Source organism: Hemibagrus wyckioides, linkage group LG02, assembly GCF_019097595.1.
Source record: "Hemibagrus wyckioides isolate EC202008001 linkage group LG02, SWU_Hwy_1.0, whole genome shotgun sequence".
NCBI classification, from domain to species: Eukaryota; Metazoa; Chordata; class Actinopteri; order Siluriformes; family Bagridae; genus Hemibagrus; species Hemibagrus wyckioides.
This window is the reverse complement of record NC_080711.1, coordinates 17,868,207-17,882,783: the sequence shown is the minus strand read 5'-3', so window position 1 is coordinate 17,882,783 and position 14,577 is coordinate 17,868,207. Positions and strand designations below refer to the sequence as shown.

At 40.1% G+C, this 14,577-nt stretch overlaps 2 protein-coding genes across 2 annotated transcripts in view; both read right to left on the bottom strand.

The window, feature by feature from the left end:
- rab11fip4a (RAB11 family interacting protein 4 (class II) a) overlaps positions 1-4,061 on the bottom strand; it is a 49,477-nt gene extending 45,416 nt beyond the window's left edge. The window contains exon 1 of the mRNA XM_058403651.1: positions 3,765-4,061. Within this exon, the coding sequence (XP_058259634.1) occupies positions 3,765-3,920 (156 nt within the window). The 5' untranslated portion in view covers positions 3,921-4,061. The remainder of the gene's footprint in view (positions 1-3,764) is intronic.
- A 1,891-nt stretch (positions 4,062-5,952) lies between these two features.
- coil (coilin p80) lies at positions 5,953-13,514 on the bottom strand. Its single transcript, XM_058375747.1, has 7 exons — positions 13,230-13,514; positions 11,450-12,830; positions 10,553-10,642; positions 9,670-9,717; positions 8,894-8,963; positions 6,441-6,529; positions 5,953-6,122 (listed from the first exon to the last, which is right to left on the bottom strand). The coding sequence occupies exons 1-7, from the start codon at positions 13,478-13,480 to the stop codon at positions 6,063-6,065; spliced, it is 1,989 nt and encodes a 662-aa protein (XP_058231730.1). The 5' UTR covers positions 13,481-13,514; the 3' UTR covers positions 5,953-6,062.
- Between the last annotated feature and the right edge of the window lie 1,063 nt (positions 13,515-14,577).

Sequence of the window (14,577 nt, the reverse complement as noted above, 5' to 3'; positions counted from 1 at the left end):
AGTAAAGGAATCAGTAAATCAGTAAAGGAATAATCAGAAGTAAAGGAATAATCAGATAAACACAGAGTAAACAACATATAACTCAGATAAGAAATAAAACATGAAATGGTTTACTGTAGGAAATGATCAGTTTATTGCCAAATAATAATACCTGAATATTCATTTGTGTCTCAATACTTATTTAAATGTGAGCTAATGAGCAGTAAAAACATGTACTAATCACAAACTAATGAAGAACCGACCTTAAGTCTTAATGAAGTCATGCTTGAGAAACGACCATCTTAAGTACATGTTAGTTAGTAGAATATTAATTGAGATGCAGGAATAAACTAAATTAAATACGCTTTATTTAAAACTAAAACGCCAGAAAATAATCTGGTTTTAAATGTTACTAAAAAATAATGCCTGCTAAATGAATAAATGTTACTGTATTAATTTCACTCCTGAAAAAGAGCAGAGCCCCAGGCCCGAGACACCAAGACCAGATTTTTCGAATATGAAAATATTCACTGTGTGACAAAAAAGTAACAGAGATTCTCGTCAAGTGTAAATGTTTGCGTAAGCCAACAGAACTAAAATCACCCCTAGATGATGATACATATGCATGACATATAGCTGATTTCGATTTAGTGACACCTACAAAACTCCATAAAAGGCAATACTCACAGCACTGAAATGACAAATAAAGGGTAACAAAAGAGTTTTGCAGAGAAAGAAGTGGAGGTTATCGTGTCTACACCAATAAAAATCTACATTATTTAACAAGAATAACAGCACCTCAAAAGGTCAAATTAAAGACAAAATGAAATTGAGGTGAAGAAAATTTGTTTTATATGAAAGCAGAGAAAAAAACTACTGTATCTAGGGGATTTTGGGCACCAAGTATATCACACATGGAAAATGCCATTTTTTTTTAATTCAAAGCATTTCTGTTACTGTCTACCAGACAGACAATAATGCACCATCTGGAAAAGCATTCTGTGTCATTAAAGTATATAAGTCTCTTAGGAACCCTGATGTTAGCACATCAGCACATCACAGCATGAAACATCCCAGATCGGTCACTTATCACGTAGTGCTGCCTCGAATAAAGTGTTGCACAGCATGAAAAGAAGACGCTAAGGGCAAAGAGTCCCGAATTTATAAGCCAGCTTTCATCCTCAGGGTTAAATTCTCCTTCAGCTGAGAGAACTGTTTAGGGTTACGTCTATATGGAGACAAACCAGCTTGTGACAGCATTTCATAAACAGCAGTCATAATTGAACGGCTAGTTTTATTTGACTTAATTTTATGGGTTTGTGTTGGCTCGATTTCTTCATGTTTCATATTCTTTAATTAATGTTAACAGTATAAAACAACTTGGTTTCATAAAACCTCATAAAGGTGTTCGTAGAGCTCTGAACTAGCATGAGAACGTGCTTTTAGACTGGATAAGGGCATCTGCTGAATGCTAAATAAGCAAAATAATCCATATATAGCAGTGCTGAAATCTGTGTGAATAATATGATGGAAATTCGATCGTTCAAGGTTTATATTAGTTTGTGTTTTTATGCAGAATTTATACACATTCAGGAGTAGGAATAATGTTTTTTTTTCTGAAATAATAGTCAATTTTTTATTTTACCATGAATTGTGAAATGAATTGTGTAAATGTTCCTGTGAATGAATTACAATTTTCGTGTGTAGCTAAATGTTATTGTCGGTCCCTGTGCTTGCAATTTTACAAAACCCCAGAGCACAGGGAGAACATGCAAACTCCACACACATACGCAGGGAGAAGGCAGGAATCAAACCCCCAGCCTTGGAGGCCTGAGACAAACATGCCCTCTGTGCTCTCTTACTGAAGCCAGCGTATATGAATTCCCTATGTATCTATCCAGAACAAAACTAACAATAATAATAATAATAATATTAATAATAAATTATTTGGATGATGGATTATATTTTTCTATGTACTAGACCTGCACAACATTTCTATTACATCCCCTAATGTTTGCTGTGCAGTAGTGTTGCTGGTGTAACCTGGGGAAATTTTGCTGCTTTTCTCCTCAGCACAGCGACTCTAAGAGTCTGCAGGCTCTGCCATTTATCATGTCACTAAATGTGTAAAGGAAACACATTATTTGGTTTACTGGCCATACAATCGACATCTTAATCACAGGATGACCGTACAGGACGGTCAGTACTCAGCATGATGGCGCTGTTAAACTGTTACACACACACCCTGAGGGTCATTCCTGTGCTTTTTCTTTTTTATTTACCTACAGAGTAGACGGATTGCCTTATCACTTATTTCCCAACTGTGTCATTGGGCTTTGTTCTGGAACATTGCAATTTCTCCTCCAGCATCAATAAAGACCTGTCTGTCGGTCTGTCAGCATGTTTGTCAGTCTGTCTGTCAGCATGTTTGTCTGTTTGTCTGTCAGCATGTCTGTCTGTCTGTCATCATGTTTGTCAGTCTGTCTGTCTATGTCTGTCTGTCTGTCAGCATGTTTGTCAGTCTGTCTGTCTATGTCTGTCTGTCTGTCAGCATGTTTGTCTGTCTGTCAGCATGTTTGTCAGTCTGTCTGTCTATGTCTGTCTGTCTGTCAGCATGTTTGTCTGTCTGTCAGCATGTTTGTCAGTCTGTCTGTCATTATGTCTGTCTGTCTGTCAGCATGTTTGTCAGTCTGTCTGTCAGTATGTCTGCCTGTCAGCATGTTTGTCTGTCTGTCAGCATGTTTGTCTGTCTGTCAGTATGTCTGCATGTTTGTTAGCCTGTCTGTCAGCATGTTTGTCAGTCTGTCTGTCTGCCTGTCAGCATGTCTCTTTGTCTGTCATTCAGACTGTCTGTCTGTCAGTATGTCTGTCAGCATGTCTCTTTATATGTTTTCTATGTCAGCCTGTCTAACTGTCTGTCTACTTGTCTGTCTGTCTGCCTGTCTGTCAAACAGCATTAAATAATGAAATGTAACCTACATAACCAGCCATGTTCATAAACTATTCACTGCACACAAAGAAGAAGAAACAAATACTTTCATGTCACAGGCATCACTGAAGATTCCCTCATTCACAGAGGACATAATGCTGCACTGTTTTAGTTCAAAAAGCGAGTAATTAATTATTCTGTATGACAATCGTGCACTAATTGGAGAGGATAATCTTGTGGTGAGGCAATCTCTGCAGGCCAGAAATGCTGAACTCTGTTTAACTACTGGTCACGTTTGTGTTCTAATAATCACCACTCATCGATATTAAATGCCCCGGATCTCTTTTACAAAAAGAATGTGAAAAACATTTATATGATATTCATATAACACCTACACATACTATTAATCACCCATGTCTCATCATGTGTTTAATCACCGAGCAGACTCCTGCAAATAATCAGTATAGCAGAAAGCTGTGTGCCATAACAAGTGCAACAACAACAACAGCACAATATCGAGCAATCATTCAGGATATAAATAAATACAGTCGAGGCAAGCCAGTTTGTGTCACACTCATCCAGCATCATGTGAAATTCAACTATCTGGCTGAAAATGCATGTCAAAAATGAGTAATGCCAACCTGTTTGACTGAGACCACACACACACACACACACACACAGCTTGACAGAGACCTGTAGTGATGATAACAATTATTACTAAACAAGTGTGACTTAACACAAAACTAACACAGATCACAAATGACTAATAGAACACCATCTAAGCACCAGCTAAAAAATTTAATATGAAGACTACATAGGTAAAAGAAAAAAAAGGGGGGGGGGCAGGCAGTTTTACCTCCTCATCCGTTTGGCCGAACTGTCTTCCGAGATGCACGAAGTGCTCAACTCGTATAAATCCGTCTTCATCTTCATCACACATGTCGAACACTTCCTTCAGCTTATTTACTAACAGCACGAGATGCTCAGGCCTGGGAGAGGAAATGCCCTCCATCGTTATTATCACCAATATCGTTCAAAACACGATTAAATGAACATCAGTGAGCGCTGGAGTGTCACTGCCATCATCTCAGCTCTCTATGCTTTACTGTTGGCTTCATCATCATCGTCATCATCAGCAACAGCAGCGTCCTCGTCATCATCATCAGCATCATCAGCACCATATGATCAGAGGGAGGGTGATGGTGGTGACGCCAAACAGAGACTCCGCCCACTTCCTGATCGCCTTAAAACTGAGGTACAGGGGCGCGCGCGAAGAGAGCGCGCTACGACGACGTCATTTAAGAGCTAAATGGCTAGTCGTGGTAAACAATGAAGCAAAACATTTTATTTTGAAAATCCTTTAAAACTACACTTTTCCACATTTCCTGACAGAAATAAGTCTCAACAGTCACACATAAAATATTCTAAATTAATATAATACATGTTACAACAACATTCTGTGGCCCTGCAATTAAAATTCCAGAATTACTAGCTCCCTTCCTTTAAAAAAAAAAGTACAAATAATTATATTTACACGTTAAAACATTTACATAAGTTGCAAAATTTAGCAATTTGTTCTTTGCAAAAAAAAATTGTGTGAGGAATTCCTGTTTTCCAGACCTTTAATATTATTATGAACCTGAGTGTACTTAATATCAGGGACATTTCTCTCTATAAGCAATTTGTTAAAGCTATCTGGTGAAATAACCTGGTCTGTTTCTATTTCTATATCTGCCAAAACTGTACATTTTGGTGTGTTTCGACAATATGTAACCTCAGATCCCTGTTCTTCTACTCATTCTGAGATGCTTTTCTGCTCACCATGGTTGTAAAGGGTGGCTGTTGGTGTTCAGTTCTTCCCTAACCTATCTCAAGGTGTTTCCACCCTGACAGTTGCTATTCACTGAATATGTTTTGTTGTGTAAATTCTAGCGATTGTCTGAAAATCGCAGGGGATAAATATCTCCAGCAAGTCCCAACAACCATGCCATGGCCAAAGATCTGATGTTTGAATACGTAACCTGTATATACATGATTTTACACCTAACTGCTGCCATGTGATATTTGCGTACATTGTATTTTTCAGTGACGAGATAGTGAGCCCTGTTTTTCAGGCATTTACAGGAGACACCATGTGGTTGGATGTGACTTATGTACTGAAAGGGTAAGAAATACACCTGTATAGGGTATACTCTACATGGGCAAAGGTATATAGACATCTTTTCATTACACCATGTGTTTGTTGAACATCTATTTCCACAACTGTGCACATCACTGTGGAGTGGTCCCCCCATTACTGTTACACAAGCCTCAGTTCTTCTGGGAAGCCCTTTCACTAGATTTTGGAGCATAGCTATTATCAGGTGAGAAGGCCTGGCCTTCTGACATAAGCCTCCACTCTTCTAGAAAGGCTTTCCAATAGATTTTGGAGAATGGTTGTGCAGGTGAGAAGCCCTGGGGTGCAGTCAGCATTCTATTTCATCCCAAAGATGTCTAGAGGGCTCAAGGACAGGGCTTTAGGAAGGCTACTTAAGGTTTACAGGAAAACCTCGCAACCCATGTCTTTATGAACCTCACTTGGTGTACAGGGACATTGTCATGCTGTAAAGAGGAATCTTAATGTTAAAGCATGAAAAGACATTCTAGACTATTCTGCTTACAACTTTGTGGCAACAGTTTGGAGAAGAACCAAATATGGCTGTGATGCTCATGTGTCCACATAGTGTATATATTTGTAAATTTGTCTTGTGAGAATATTATTTCATTTGATTAATGGTAAATGGTTTGAGATCTGCAAGTGAATAATTTGTCTGGTTAGATTTCCATTTTGAACTCCCCTGGCCATTATCTTGAGGACCACTGCATAATTACAGTTAAATGAGAGTAAATAAAACAACATTTCCACAGGAAATTCATTCAGTATGGTGTATTTTTCTTCACAAAATGTTCTCGTTTATTCTTATATATGTAAGTGCAATACGGTACTTTATATTTCTCCTGTCTGCATGTACATTTCAGAAAATGAGAAACACCACACATTTGAATAAATAAAAAAAAAGTATTTATTCAGTTACTATTCACATTCACTTAAAATGCATTGTAATACAAAAGTGCCACTTAAGAACAAAAATCAGATGAAAATTCAAAACTTTTCTCAGCCTGTGTTCTGTACGATAAGCCTGGGCTCAATCAGAGACTCCCAACGCTCAGTCAGCTATGAACAACACAAATATAGAACTGTTATAACACTCACATTCACACATTATGGCATTTTGCAAATTGCCTGTTTCACTTTAATTACTCTTCCTGTTAGTCATAAATGTGACATTTTGAAAAGGAAGTGAGTCTAGAAAACCTAAGGAAATAAAAAGGGGGACTTGGGGAAGAAAAAACACCAACATTTGAAAGTTGTAAAAATGATTTGCATTATAATATATTTTCCAGGACAAAAACCCAGTATTTAGAGATATTGATGTAAAAATCTCTGCAAAATCCTAATCTGTGGTTTGGGGAATGCGTGCATGTGTATTACCTGAGAACCAAGAGTGACCGCATACTCCACTCTCTCAGAGCCATCTGGGTTCTGATACACCAGATCAAACTTCCCAGGTTCAGCTCGGGCTACAAGAAACAAACAGTGTAGATCAGGCAAGGTTGAGATTAAACATATTGAACACAATGCACATCGTATCCGAGGTTTAAAGCTTATTTAGGGTGACAAATATCCAATGTAAGCAAGGAATTTATTTCCATTGAAAATTCCACGATATGAAGGAATGACAGGGAATAAAGAAAATAAAGACATTCCAAATCCCTTTTCGAGTTAAAAGAAATAATGCCATAACAGCCCTATGCACATTTCTGTTGCAAAGATGTAAAATCTCTGACTAATTAATATATACAATATAATAACTTTGCACAATATGAATGCCACTGCTCCTTTTCACCAAGTGATTAACGATGGTGTATTATGCTACGACGACAGAGGCTGCTGTCTCCTCACAGATAATTTCACCAGATCAGTAATAACATGGTCAATATATAATATCCTGTTACTATAAAAGCATGCTAATATAAAATGCAGCTGAATTACTGCCAGCTGAATTAACACCTGACCAATCAGAATCAAGCATTCAGCAATGCGGCGGTATAATATAAAGTAATTACCCAGATAGGTAAGTGATAAAGCATCAGTCTAGAATGTATTATGTATCTTGTGTATGTACACAACAAAATGATGTACAGTAATATACAAGCATACACTATATTGCCAAAAGTATTCGCTCACCTGCCTTGACTCGCATATGAACTTAAGTGACATCCCATTCCTAATCCATAGGGTTCAATATGACGTCGGTCCACCCTTTGCAGCTATAACAGCTTCAACTCTTCTGGGAAGGCTGTCCACAAGGTTTAGGAGTGTGTTTATGGGAATTTTTGACCATTCTTCCAGAAGCGCATTTGTGAGGTCACACACGGATGTTGGACGAGAAGGCCTGGCTCTCAGTCTCCGCTCTAATTCATCCCAAAGGTGTTCTATCGGGTTGAGGTCAGGACTCTGTGCAGGCCAGTCAAGTTCATCCACACCAGACTCTGTCATCCATGTCTTTATGGACCTTGCTTTGTGCACTGGTGCACAGTCATGTTGGAAGAGGAAGGGGCCAGCTCCAAACTGTTCCCACAAAGTTGGGAGCATGGAATTGTCCAAAATGTCTTGGTATGCTGAAGCATTCAGAGTTCCTTTCACTGGAACTAAGGGGCCAAGCCCAGCTCCTGAAAAACAACCCCACACCATAATCCCCCCTCCACCAAACTTTACACTTGGCACAATGCAGTCAGACAAGTACCGTTCTCCTGGCAACCGCCAAACCCAGACTCGTCCATCAGATTGCCAGATGGAGAAGCGCGATTCGTCACTCCAGAGAACGCGTCTCCACTGCTCTAGAGTCCAGTGGTGGCATGCTTTACACCACTGCATCCGACGCTTTACATTGCACTTGGTGATGTATGGCTTGGATGCAGCTGCTCGGCCATGGAAACCCATTCCATGAAGCTCTCTGCGCACTGTTCTTGAGCTAATCTGAAGGCCACATGAAGTTTGGAGGTCTGTAGCGATTGACTCTGCAGAAAGTTGGCGACCTCTTCGCACTATGCGCCTCAGCATCCGCTGACCCCGCTCTGTCAGTTTACGTGGCCTACCACTTCGTGGCCGAGTTGCTGTCGTTCCCAAACACTTCCACGTTCTTATAATACAGCTGACAGTTGACTGTGGAATATTTAGGAGCGAGGAAATTTCACGACTGGATTTGTTGCACAGGTGGCATCCTATCACAGTTCCACGCTGGAATTCACTGAGCTCCTGAGAGCGACCCATTCTTTCACAAATGTTTGTAAAAACAGTCTGCATGCCTAGGTGCTTGATTTTATACACCTGTGGCTATGGAAGTGATTGGAACACCTGATTCTGATTATTTGGATGGGTGAGTGAATACTTTTGGCAATATAGTGTATATACATACACAGCACTTTACTCATTCATGCAACTATTTAATCAGCCAGTGCAGTGTATAAAATCATGGAGATATGAAGCAGTAGCTTCACATCAACAAGCAGAATGTGGATAAAATGTGATGGACTAAATTAGGACTTTAAAACAAGACAGTTATGGATGGATGGATGGATGGATGGATGGATGGAAGGATGGAAGGAAGGAAGACAGACAGACAGATTCTAATTATCCTGTGCCCCCTTCCTGTTGGGTGACAGGAGTAGACGTCAGTGTGGTCTTCTGCTTTGTAGCTCATCCACCTCAAGCTTCAGTGCTCGGTGCATGCTGATCTGCTTTTCTGCTCACCACAATTGTAAAGAGTTCTGTCTGATTACTGCATCCTTCAGTCACATGACTGGCTGATTAGACAACTGCATGAAACAGATGTTCCTAATAGTGTTCAGTGAGTGTACAGCGACTGAGCTGTAATCCTTTACCTTGACTCTGCGTCAGAAGCTCCAGTTCAATCATGTTAGTGCTGTGATTAAAACCAATGATCTTTCCTTCCTGGGGGAAAAAATACAGACGCTGAATTAGACAGGATCATTTAACGATGGTAACATGATCACGTCCCTCTGTTTACTAGAAAACCATTAAGGAAAAACAGACAGACACAAACATTGCAGGTGGAAGACTAGGGAAGTCTCCTCTGCTCACATCATCTCGATCTATTTAAAGCAGCATGGGAATCAATACAAATTGATTCAGAGATGTTCTGAGGTGATGCTGAAACTGACAGGCACAAACGTCACACTGATATTCTACGCAGATCTATTCTTATTTCTACCACAGCACTGAATCTAAAAGGTGAGAAGGTGTTGATTCATTTGCTATTATAACATCTATGACAGTTGTACTGGTTGTGCTTTAAACCACATGCACTAGATAGAAGGTAAAGAGTTTCTACTCTAACAGTTTTTTCACAGGGATCTGATGCTCCACAATTATTATAAGAGCAACAATAAAGGGTTTTAGAAGTGAGTTATACAACAATGAAACAAGCTCATGGACAAAAGGAAACAGGATGAAAGCAGAGGTGCATCAGTGTTAGTGATAAAAGGAAGTTGTATTTATATGAGAACTGCTCATGCTGTGTGTGTGTGCATGCGTGTGTGTACATTTTGTATGAAGTTGAAACAGATCTGCGTTTATTTTTTTGTGGTTCTAGATCAAGTGTCGGTGCTAGAAGAAGTGTACTAACAGTGTTACCTACTTTATAATCCGACACTTCTGGCGTGTAGTTCTCTGTGAGCTCTAAAAGCTGTAGGGGGAAAAGAAATGGAGCAGATCAATAAATAATAAAGGCAGCAGTGTAATAAATAAAACATTAACTACATAACTCTGACCTGTTCTTCTCTAAAAATAGGTTTACTTCAATGCAGTTATTGAAATTTCAGACACACAGTTCACGAAAGGTACTTAGTTACTCAAAAAGGATTAATTTGAAGAAAAGAAAAAAAAAAAAAAAAAAAAGGTAATATAACCTTTGAACACTTTCCATTATGGAGTTCAATCTGAATGCTTTAGATACGGAGGACTAAAAGGTTAAAACAAGATATTCTTAAGGAACTTTACTGTTTACTAACTGCATAAAAACTCTCTCCCTCTTTCTGCCTCTCCGGTCCAGATAAACAGAATGTAGATCTAGCTTTAATAAGAATCATTGAACCAGCATTCCTAATGATCTCCCAAACACTAGTCTAGACTTCGGGGTGATATATTTTTTCTTATCCTAGCGTTTGTCATGCGCAATGGCAGGGTTTGCTGTTTTTGTAGCGGATCATTCGATCAGCATGATTTGCGCCGGATGCCCTTCCTGTCGCAACCCTCCCATTTTTATCCGGGCTTGGGACCAGCACTGAGAGTTAACTCTTCAGTGGCTGGGGTGGTGCCCTGCCCAGGAATTGAACCCGGGCCGCAGCAATGAGAGAGCAGGATCCTGCCTCTGGACCACCAGGAGGCCGGTGATATATAATAATAAATGGTTAAAAACACAAGTCTTACAAGATCACAAAAGCCTTTAATAACCATTTCACTTTAAAATAACAGTGTGCTTGAAAGGGCACATGAATTTCCCTCTCACACACACACCTTACCTTAAAAACTATTTTCTGTCCCACTGCAGGAGGAGCCGCGAGGAGAGGTAGAGTACTGTAATCCCGCCTGGGACTCGGCTCTGGAGGATTCTGCAACACACAAAGACACACAAGCAAACACAAATACATACACAAAATATTAGGTGTGTCCCAAATCACATACTTCTGTACTATTCTGCATCATTCCGCATAAAGTGTGAGTGATGTGTTCACACTGATAAGATTCCAAAAAGATGAAATTGACTTCAAATACCCAGATGATGCACTTATTCAACTGAAATAACTGTTCAGAAGACCTTCACAAATTTTGCTCAGCTCATCATTTATGGACATAGTACCTCTAGATTCACTGAGACATACAGAGTCAAATAATTGCCAACTTTGCCATGTCTGCCATTTTGAATTATGTGTAATATGTTGTATTTTACAAACACATTGTAGTATTGTTACAAAACTCACTAAGTGTCATCGTCTTGTTCCAGCTATGATTTAAGCACTTACACACTTACAACAGAACACACAGTAGTGGAATGTTGAACACTTCATGCACTCAACTCTCACAGCTTTGCTTAAGTAGTGGAAGAGAGGCGGAGCTACCAGACACTGACACTGGTGAACAAGGGATCTTACAAGTGATGTATGGTTAAATGTGTGATTTATTTTTCACCATTTCAAAAATGTCAATCAAATCAGTCCATTGCCATTGACTGGGAAATGGCTTATACTTCCAGGTTAGTAAAAAACTGTTCTATTGGGACAACCCTAACCTTTCTAAAACTCATACACTAGACTCTAGAGTGCATAGTGTGAAGTGTATAGAACGTCATTTGGGACCAACTTATGTCATTTGATATGGTTTCAGAAGTTTGTACATAATTTTATGACACATTTTCTCACCTGCAGCAGCATGCTTTTATTCGTTTGGATATCTTTCTGCTTTCTCTGCTCTTCATTGTCATAGTTATAATGAAAGTTCTGCTTCCAAGGTGTTCCTCTGGCCCTGCCAAAGCCACCCCTGGCCCCTCCTCGACCTTTCACCCTGTCTATGAATCCCCGCCCCCTCCCCCGTGGGGTCAAACCAGCCATGAGCTGAGGGTTTGGCCTCCTTATCACCAGCTCCGTGTCACTGCTGCACGAATCCGAGCTCTCCGCTTTGTCCTTGTTGTCCTGAAGCATCGTCCCTACTGGAGTGGACGGAGTCTGACATGCACCGTTTTCTACCACAGCACACGAGGCTGGCACAGGTTTACAGGGTTTGGGTGTCTCAGGGACATTCGCATTGCCCACCTCATCTTCAGAGGATGAGGAGGAATCTGAAGATGTTTGCGTTTTGGACATTTTAGGATTTCCGGAAGGTTTTTTTAAGGTGGAGATTTTGCTGGCTTCACCTTGGCGATCAGAGGAAGGTGGCTGTGTTTGCAGTAAGGACACAGATTTAGAGCTGCTGAGAGATTTTAGCTGAACTGGAGATTTTCCCCCTTTTCCGGAATCATCTTCTGAGGAGGAGGATGAGTAGGATGAAGCTGTCATAGTTTGAGGTTTTGCTTTCATGGCAGTGTTAGCAGATTTCGGTTGAACGGAAGAGGATTTTACGGGGACGTTTGCTTTCTCGTTTGCTGCTGAAGCTTCATCTTCAGACGAGGACAAATCTGAAGAAGACTCCGTTTGTGTTTTCTTTGCCACTGTCGAGTTTGTAGTGGATTTTGCTGGAACAGAAGACATCTGCTCTTTGGGTGTCTTCGTACTGGTGGATGTTTTGGAGCTTGTGTTAGGTTTTGGAGATTTTTTCACCGGGATTATTTCGTCTTCATCGTCTGAGGACGAGGATTTTCTCGTCACAGGACGTTTGGATTCCGCAACCTGTGTACGTTTGGATTTAGACTTGGATGGAGAGGGTTTTTGAGGAATATCCTCACTGCTGTCTGAAGAATCCGAGCTTTTATCACACGGACCTGATGAATTCGCTTTTCCATTAGTAAGGCTAGAAGACGCTGAAGCTTTCTGGCTGCTCTTATTTGTCTGGGACTTTGAGGATGAAGGCTCTTTCGCGGGGATGGCTATTTTAAACACTTCTCCACACTCCACTGGTTGCTGTTCCTGCTTCTTTTTCTTTGCTTTGTGTTTTTTCTTTTTCTTTTTTGCACCCACCGGTTGGGGGAAACCGTTCGCCTCAATCGCTTCGCATCTGTTCTTCTTGGCTGGTGTGTGAAATAAGCCGCCTTCTTCTCTGAATCTTTTTTTCCCCTCATGCTCACCAGAAACACTGGACACCTTCACCCTGTAAAAAAGACAAGGAAACAAGAAGCATCTCAAATACAACTGCAACTAAACAACAGCAATAATTGCCTCAAGGAATTGCCTTCAGTAAATTAAACCGGTTAGGGTAGAATATCACAAAAATTAGGCAACTGGGACCTGGGAACATGCTGCTCGAAACCACAGAAGGTTTCAATCAATAATATCAGCTTAACACATTTTTAGGATTTTTTTTTTTACCAATATAGAAAGTGGATTGTTTTGGGTATACAATTTAATTTGGACTCAAATCTACACTTAAGCCAAATTCGGCATGGTAGTATTTCAGCATGGAGTAAGAAATCATTCACCTACAAAATAAACTGGATTGCAATTTAGGAATTATTCCGGAATTCACTGAAATAGAAGTCAAAGAAGTTACCTTATACTGTCATTATCACGAACCACATAGATGTTCTCTGCAGGAGGAAGAAAACAATTCTCAATGAACAGGTCTAACACTGTTTTGCGGCTGTAGTCAAACTTTTCTCTAATAACGCTGCACAAATCTGCAACAACGCGACATTTATTCAGATCCACCAGCACCCAGCTCATGCGGCAGTCGGGCATGCAGGGAGGAGGATAATCAAAATACAGCCGAACTCGAACCGCGTTGAGACTGGAGGCCGCCATGTTCCCTGGGAGAACGCAGGAAGAGCTCGTACATACGGGAACTTGCTGATTACGTCACCGCGACTGTGGAAATGAATTTCCCCTCATTCGTTTGATTAATTGGGGACCTTTTTTTTTTTAGGGTGTACCTTTGACATTATTTTAACACATTTCATGTTCCAAATGGTCTAAAGTCAGCATTTTGTGGGCAAATGTGAACACAACAAATGAGAAAACACCAAAAACCTTTAAAGTGACCCCACAGGCATCCTCAGGGGTGGCCTGAGTACACTTCACTGAGTGCTTCACTGTTTCACATTTTGCTAAACAAAGTTCCTGTAGATACACACATAGCTCCAATTTTCTGTCATAAAAAAACACAATAAGGTCAACATGTTAGGCAGCAACATGACAGGGAAGTTAATAAAGCTAATACACCAGTCAGCCATAACATTAAAAGTACATGCCTCTCTCGAAAACAATGCAAAAGAGACAGCAAACACTGAGAAAGTGCTAACACTAAAGACTTTTTCTGTCAATATTAAATAAATGTCTCTTTTTAAATAACATTTGTGGTTTGACTGTCTGGGGCTATGTATGTTATTATAGAAATACACCAATCAGCCATAACATTTAAACCCCCTGACTAATGTTGTGTAGGTCCCCCCTGTACCATCAAAACAGCTCATGGACTCAACAAGACCTCTGAAGGTGTGCTGTCTGGCACAAATATATAATAGCAGCAGATCTGTCATGTCCTGTATGTTGTGAGATGAGGCCTCCGTGGATCAGACTTGTCTGTCCAACACATCCCCCAGGTGCTCGAATGGACTGAGATTTGGAATTTGGAGGCCATAGAAAAGAAAACAAAAAGTTTAAAGTTACTATTTTATCCATATTTTATCCCTAATGAGCAAGCCTGAGGCAACAATGGCAAGGAAAAACTCCCTGAGGTGATATGAGGAAGAAACCTTGAGAGGAACCAGACTCAGAAGGGAACTCATCCTCATTATGGTGACACTGGACAGTAAATAATGTAAATGTAAATATAATGTCCTTTTTGCAACAGCAACCAGGATTTTCCAGTTTCCAACACAGTAAATTTGAGAATTGACTTT

What these genes read in the sequence shown, in the direction of transcription:
- coil (XM_058375747.1), bottom strand. Translation starts at nt 13,480, where the DNA reads ATGGCGGCCTCCAGTCTCAACGCGGTTCGAGTTCGGCTGTATTTTGAT. An exon ending in CGTGATAATGACAGTATAAG is followed by an intron (nt 12,831 to 13,229) that starts GTAACTTCTTTG and finishes TCTTTTTTACAG; the next exon opens with GGTGAAGGTGTCCAGTGTTT. An exon ending in CGGTCACTCTTGGTTCTCAG is followed by an intron (nt 6,123 to 6,440) that starts GTAATACACATG and finishes TGTTGTTCATAG; the next exon opens with CTGACTGAGCGTTGGGAGTC.